Source organism: Spermophilus citellus (genome assembly GCF_964194105.1).
Source record: "Spermophilus citellus genome assembly, chromosome: 1".
Taxonomy (NCBI): Eukaryota; Metazoa; Chordata; class Mammalia; order Rodentia; family Sciuridae; genus Spermophilus; species Spermophilus citellus.
In genome coordinates, this window is record NC_138182.1 from 144,214,611 (window position 1) to 144,222,478 (window position 7,868).

The 7,868-nt window shown below is 44.7% G+C and overlaps 1 protein-coding gene across 1 annotated transcript; it reads left to right on the forward strand.

Moving 5' to 3' along the window:
- Positions 1-319: 319 nt before the first annotated feature.
- Positions 320-7,868, forward strand: IL4 (interleukin 4; the record flags this gene model as incomplete). Its single annotated transcript, XM_081302650.1, has 4 exons — positions 320-448; positions 722-769; positions 5,354-5,512; positions 7,758-7,868. The coding sequence occupies 4 exons, from the start codon at positions 320-322 to the stop codon at positions 7,866-7,868; spliced, it is 447 nt and encodes a 148-aa protein (XP_081158776.1).

The window sequence follows — 7,868 nt, forward strand, 5'->3', positions numbered from 1 at the left end:
CAGAGCAAATTATGGTGTAATTTCCTATGCTGAAACTTTGTAGTTAATTTTAAAAAAAGGTTTCATTTTCCTACTGGTCTGATTTCACAGGAACATTTTACCTGTTTTTATGAAGTATTTTTTCTCCTGGAAGAGAGGTGCTGATTGGCCTCAAATAACTGACAATCTGGTGTAAAGAAAATTTCCAATGTAAACTTATTTTCCTTTGGTTTCAGCAATTTTAAATCTATATATAGAGATATCTTTGTCAGAATTGCATTGTTAGCCTCCCCTGATAAACTAATCGTCTCACATCGTCACTGCCAAAAGACACCTATTGATGGGTCTCACCCCCCTGCTGATTGCCACTCTCTTGTGTCTCCTAGTATGCCCTGGCAACTTCACCCACGGATGCAACGTTACCTTAGAAGAGATCATCAAAACTTTGAACACAGTCTCAGGGAAAAAGGTGAGTAGCCTATCTGGTACCATCTCTCCAGATGTTCTGGTGATGCCGTGGGTAGTTCCAGATCATGAGAAAGACATAGTTTGTGGGAGAAATTGATAGTGGATGTTGGTGGCCAGGCAGGGAGCATAGCAAGACTTTTCCCTGGCACTTTCTTCTGGGGAAGTCTGGGAAGTTTTCCCAATGTGAGGGAGTGGGAAATGCTTATCAGGGATTTCTCTGTCCTCTCGGAGGCTAACTCTGTCTCTTGCTCTCTCGTTCCTGCTTGTGCCAAAGACTACATGCATGGAGCTGATGGTAGCAGACGTCTTTGCTGTCCCCAAGGTAAGAGGCTGTTCCATGGTCTGCTTTGGCAGATGAGTGACTTGGAAGAGGAGGGCTATCCACAAAAGTTTGAATGGAACATTTCTTTAATGAAAAATGAACAGGTGCAAATTAATTATAGGGTGTTAAATGTTTTCATATAATCGGAATTCTGATTTTTTACTCTTAAGCGTGTTTTGAAGTTTTCGGTTTTACTTGATTTAGAAGATACCTAATAGAAAACTTGAAGTTTGTAATCCTAATTCAGATCTTGTCAAAGAAAAGCTCTCTAGGATTTAACTCAGCATTGGGTATAATACCTGGAACACAGGAGGCACTCAATACATGCCTGCTGAATGGGAGAATATTTTTTGGGCCCATGCAGTTTTGAGAACCAAATACTCTCACAAAAACAGATATTGAGATTACAGGTTGAGGGCGCTTTCACTTTGTCTAAGAGACTTCCTATGGCAACAGAGAAGGTATTGCCAGAGCCCCTTCTCTCTCACAGCCTGGTCACCTAGCAGTCTGCTGGGATCTGGGGCTGGCTCTCCAAAGACCTCAGCTTGCTTGGTCCTGCCAAAGCTCCTGCAGCCTGGTCTACCTCCATCCTGCCAGATAGAGTCCAACATATTCCTGCTTCTTACTGCTTGGGCATCTCGCCTTTCTGCCTCCTGCAGTCTCACCACCCCCCATCTGTAGTGGGAGGAGATAGATGTGACAGCTGATAGTGCATTTTCTCTGACAAACACATGACTACAGCCATATCAATAGCTTTGTGCACTTCAGTTCCTGTTTTCATGGAAACACACAACTGAGAAGGAAAGCCCCAAAGCCTCAATTCACCAGTGGTCCCTTAGCTACCTGCTTGCCATGTGAACTAAGGGCTGACTTGGCCAGCAGGGAAGCCCCTGTTCAGCACCCAGGCCATGAACAGGGCCCATCCTACTCCACAAGGAAAACTCTTCTTCAGCCTTTTATCTGGACTATCTCATTTCACTAAAGATTATTCTGAACTCTGATGCAGGATAAGATTCTGAAGGATAGTGTGTGTGTATATATATATATATATATATATATATATATATATATATATATATAATTTTATATATATATATATAAAATCTCTAAGTCCTTCCAACCCATATGGTACCCACTGGAAGCCAAGAGTCCCTGGATTGTGCCTTGGGTTCTCCCATGGCCTGCTGCATGTGGAGAGGGCTGTACCAAAGCCAAGGAAAGGGACCAGCTCATCAGCATCTGGCCCTCATGGAGGTAGGAGGGTCTGGAAGTGAGAGAGCCTGAGATTTTAGCCTCAGTTCTGCCATTAACAATCTGTATGGCCTGTGACAAGTCTTCACACCTCTCAGAGCCTCAGCTTCCACATTTAAGGATATGAAAGTGATCTTGAAGGTGATTTGAAGGTTGATTGGAATGTAGCTCTTGAGTTAGTAGAGAGTGTTAATGTAAGATAATATAACCGTGATTAAAGTCACAGATTGGGTTGTAGAGAAGTGATGATTCTGAGGAGGTCCAACAGTTGGAAAAAACTTAAAATATAATCTGCACTTCTGAGGAGGTCCAGCAGTCACAGGAGGTCCCCCTGTGACTCTGGGCTGCATCTAGATGACCCCTCCCCACCTGCTGACTCCTAGTTCTCACACACAGGGTGTCCTGTGTGGCTGCTTTCTTGCTAACCCATCTCACAGCCTTACCCCAGACTGTGTCTTGTCCTGCTGGAATTGACAACCTCACTTTTCCATTCTTTTCTTTCCCTCAGACACTCAGCACTGCCTACTTATATATTAAGATGTTTCTGAATGGAGAAAGAGTATTATTTTCAAAATCCCACAAAGTAGTATATGGTAGGAAAAGCTACTTCTTTGTGTTCCCCAAACATAATATCTTTCTCAAAACCAAGCATATTCATTTGATTTCTTTTGGGAATCAAGAATTCCAGTAGTTTGGCCAGGTGTGATGGTGCACACCTGTAATTCCAGCAACTCAAAAGGCTAACGCAAGAGGATCGGAAGTTCAAAGTCAAACTCAGCAACTTAATGAGTTGCTAAGCAACTTAGAGAGACCATATCTCAAAATAAATAAATAAAAGGACTGAAGATGTAGCTCAGTGGAAAAGTGCCCTTGGGGCCAGTGGTCACATTTTGAGTCTCTTTTTTAGCAGGTCTGAGCTACAAAGTGTGCTGGGTTGTCAAAGTATGCTCTGTGAGCCACTGCCAGACCCACTGAGGCAGAAAGTTCCACAGGCAGATGACAAGAAGTCAGGGATGGGGTGGAGTGTTGTTCTTTGGCGGCAAAACCAATAAGCTAAAATTTTAAGGTCTTTAACCAAAACTGCCTTTAGAATTAGTTCCTTTAAAGTTTTTCCATTTGATGCAGATTCTTTTCAATTACAATTTTATCTTAATTACTTTTAGAAAGTTCTTTGAAAAATATTGTTAGAGAGTTTTTTTTTTTCCTATATGATGTAGCTATAGACTGATTTAAACTAATAGGCAGTTTAATTCCCAGGTTCCAAGCCAAAGTTCCAGAAAAGTCTCACTAGATTTTGATGAGGAAATAAGCGGAGGGGCTCTTCTTTCTGCCCTCTCGGATCTCAGGTTCTCTCTTCAGCAGCAAGGGTGTTGCCCCTCCTTGCTCACCACACAGCCCGGAGCCCCTGGCACTGCTCTCAGTTGGCAACTAGAGTCAGAGACCAGGAGTGACTTGCAGCTGGTTCACTAAGGGTTCTTCCATCTGCCTGCCCCTGGGACCCCAACCTCCACGTGGGAAAGGAGAAGCCTGTGTAGTCTGGGGTTCTGGTGCCTCAGTCTGGGTCTAAGTCTTCTTGGAAAAACCTTAAAATATAATCTGCACTTCTAGAATTTAGTCTTCAGAAATGAGATGAATGCAGAATCACTCACTGCTACATTATTTACAGAAGCAAAAAACCTGCTACCTTAGAAGATTGACAAATCATGGTACAAATACATAGGAACAGTGGGTTCCTATGCAGTTCTCGATCCCAGTTATTATTATTTTTTTTTATGCAGTACTGGGGTTTGAATCTGGGAGTTCTTCACCAATGAGATTCATCTCGAGTCCTTTTTGTTTTTATATTTTAAATTTTGAGACAGGGCCTCACCAAGTTGCTCAGGCTGATCTCCGTCTTTCGATCCTCTTGCTTTGGCCTCCCAAATCGCTGGGTTTACAGGCATGTGTCAGTGCACCTTTCCTAATCCCACTTTCTTAAAAGACTTAAATGGCTTCAGAAAGTGTTTTTAGTGTATATTGTGTGAAAAGATTATGAAACAGTTAGTTCCTATTTGGGGAAAAATGTGTTTAAAAAAAACCTGGGAAGATATTTACCAAAATATATTAGTAGTTATATCTGGCTGGTGGGTTGAATGAATTTAATTTTGTTAATGAATGAGGTAATGTTACATTACCTTGATAATTAGGGGGGTAAACACAACTGTAAGAACTCAGATGCTTCTCATGTAAATTCCGAGGGGATCTTGTCATCGCCCACTCTGACTCAGTGAGTCCAGGGTAGGGGACGGGAGTTGTGTTTCTAAAAAGTTCCCAGGTGATGTTCATGCTGCTGGTTCGGGGACCACACTTTGAGTAACAGGGGCCCCAGGCATGTCCTGGCAGAAGCTAGAAGCAGCTTTTCATCAGACTCGGATAAAGAAACTGGGCCCAAGCTAAGACCACTCTGGGCTCTGTGCCTGTGTTCTTTAATGGAAAATGGGAGAACACTCAGGCCTGGTATAGACTAAAACACAGTTCCTCTCCCAGGCTCCCAGCAAGAGCTTCTGTGCTGCTTGTACATTCCCTTTTCTAAGGCTCAATGTCCCCAAGAAGAGCCATGTGGCCAGACCCACATCAGCACTGCCAGCATCCACTCTATACCATTTTATGCCCAAGCCTTGTTATAGCAACTCTTTCCAAGTCCTAGCTCAATGGTGCCTTTCCAAGAAGCCTCCCTGATCTCCCCAGACCAGACTCCTGGGCACCTTTCCCAGAACTGGGCACCTACCTCATGCTGCCTGGGGACATGCCCGAACTCCTCACTTGGACCATGCCTTTTACACACACGCTCTATCTCACAGGGAGGGTCACATGGAAAAGGCTATGCAGTGCAGGCCAAGGACAGGCATTTGTTTATCCAACAGGTATGTTGGATTCCAGGAAAAGCTGGATTTTAACCCCTTGTAAGAATGAAAGCACCTAAGAGCTCACGTGGGCATTTCTCATGGTGCATAGACGCGGCACCAGATGGCCCTGCATTCAAATCCCCACTGCCATATACCTACTTGGTGACTTTATTCAGGTACCCCTTCAGCAAAACTTTCCAAGGGAAGAGAAACTTGGAGGTTCAGAGGAGAAGGTTGCTGCATTTCCAGGTAATAAATAGAGGTTCTTTATAGAGATTTATGACTGACACCAGCCTTTATTCATGTCATAGAAAGACTTGAATGTAGCTCCACAGTTGAGCAAATTCATCTCCATGTATTTTCCTAGAAGGAGGAAACGAGGAAAAATCTCTCTCCCATGCTCAGAATAGTGTAGCACATGGCTCATCTAGGCCATTTCTCGTTCTAGAACACAACCGAGAAGGAAATCCTCTGCAGGGCTACAACTGTGCTTCGGCAGACCTATCAAGACCACCCGGTGTCTAGGTGTTTGAACAAAAATGGAAAACTTGACATTCTCAAACTCCTGAGAGGACTCTACAGGAACCTCCGAAGCATGGCCCAGTTGGTAAGCTACACTGTCCTACTGGCGGGTTGAGACTGTAGCTGCTGGTGGACAGCAGCCTCTCTTGTAAATGACTCTCCTTATTAGTTGTAATGCCCTTGATTAATGAACCCATTCATTCAGCAAGTATTTGTTGAGGCTTTACAAGTGCCAGGTGCTGGCCTAGGCATTGGGGATGAAGCGTTATAGATGGTGGGGGGGGGGGCAGAGTAGGGATTCATGAAATATTCTAGTGGGAGAATTAGACAAAAGAATCAGATGTAATCAGATGTCTAGTTGTAATACTGGCTATGAACAAAAATATAGGAATAAAGAACATAGGTCATAGGAGGGGGGGTTAATTTAGGAGTCAGTGATATATTCTGAGCAGATACTTGAATTAAGTGCGGGAACAGGCCACATGTCTTACATACAGAAGGAATAGCTATGCAAAGGCCCTGAGGTGAAAATAAGCTTCAAGTGTGGCTGCAGCAGAGCAAGCGAGGGGTGGTTTACTAGATCAGCTCACACAGGCCTTTGGATCCTGCCCCAGGTATGGTGGAAACACCTGTACAGGTTCAGGCAGGTCACTCTGGCTCCCATGTGAATACACTGAGTAGGAAGTGAAGAACCAAGGGCCTGCTGAGAGGCTGCCACAGTAGACCAGGCTGAGACCAGAGAGGTGGTTCGATGTGGGGTATAATGAAAAATAGACCCCAAAGGATTTGCTGACAGGTCAATTGTGAGGGTTGAGGGAAAGAAGTAAAAGGTACCCTCTTGGTCCCCGACTGAACTCCTTTGGGGATTTACAGAGACATGGAAGACCTGGGCAAAGCAGGGTTGGAGACTGAGCAGAGAAAGAGTTCAACATTGTTCATAATGAATGCAAGGTACCGAGTAGAGGATACGGCTCAGAGGTAGAGTACTTGCCTAGCATGTGCAGGGTCCTGGGTTCAAACCCCAGTACTATGCCTCATCCCCCCAAAACTGAGTGGATAACAAAGTGGAAATGGTTAAAAAGGCTGGAGCTTAGGGGAGAAGTCAGAGCTCATAACATAAAATGGAGAGTCCTCTGATAAGTGCTAAAGTACAAATGAAAGAAAATAGAGAAAGCAAGAGATCCAAGGCCCCATTCCAGAGGCATATATAGAGGTCAGGGAAGAGGAGGACTGAAGACTATCACCAGTGAAGTGGGAGAAAATCAGAGTGTGGTTTCAGCCCTGAAGGGAAATGAAAAAACCCCTGAGCAGGGGATGGACCATGTCCAACATCCTGACAAATCAAGTGAGATGGAGGGAGGGTGATGGCCACAGGTCTGGTGTGATGGAGGCCATCAGTGATGCTTATGTAAATAGAGAGGAGAGATGAAAGCCCACCTGGAGTAAGCTCAGTAGAGGATGGATGGGCAGAGGTAATAAAGAAGGCACAGTGCGTACGGAAAACTCTTTTGGGGTGTTTTGCTATAAGGTTGCAGAGAAATGGAATCGCAGTTGAAGGGCAGTTGCAGAATGAGGAAGGTTCTTGAAGGTGGGGTCTGTTCAGCATGTTAGTATCCCAATGGGAATAATCCAGTAAGAAGAGAGAATGGATGCCACAGGAAAGAGGGAGAATGGGGCCAGAAGTCTTGCAGCCACGGTGGGTGTTGTCTAACGCCAAGTGGAGGACCTGGCTTTCGAGAAGGGCAGGGACATTCACCCCCACCCTGCCTACTGCTGCATTTAAAAGGAAAGCTAATGAATAGGAGCTGGCACAACACACATTTTCTTTTAATCCTCTTAATTAACTTATGAAGTAAGCACTATTGTCTCCACCTTACAAAAGGAGGAACTGAAGCTTTTATAAATTAAGTCGTTTGTCCTAAGCTATGCAATTAATAAGTGGTAGAGCTGAGATTCATACTGGACTGGAGGCCGAGCGGTAGAACAGCTGCAATTGTTCCGTGGGCAGGAGGGTAACATGACATGTCTCGTCACTGTCCAGGTGGCCAGGCAGTGGCACTGGGCACGTCACATTACTCTCTCTGAGCCTCTGCTAGCTGTGACACACTGTCCAGAGACTGTAGCACACCCTGAAGGCAGGCAGGGGTTGGTGCTACAGTAACCAGCTCTGGAAGTGGAAGTAGCATCCTGCTGGACTCCCAATCAAGCTAGACGACGGGAGGTCCCAGTTTGTCAATTGTTCAGGCCACGTGAGCTTGACCAAGCAGACAGACATAGTGGAGAGACTTGGATGCCTACTCATGCAAGCTAATGTAATGTTTCTTTTGTAGCACAACTGTCCCGTGAGTGAATCCAAGCAGAGAACATTGAAAGACTTCTTGGAAAGCCTAAAAAACACCATGCAAAAGAAATATTCACAGTGTGGAAGGTCCAAGTTTTAA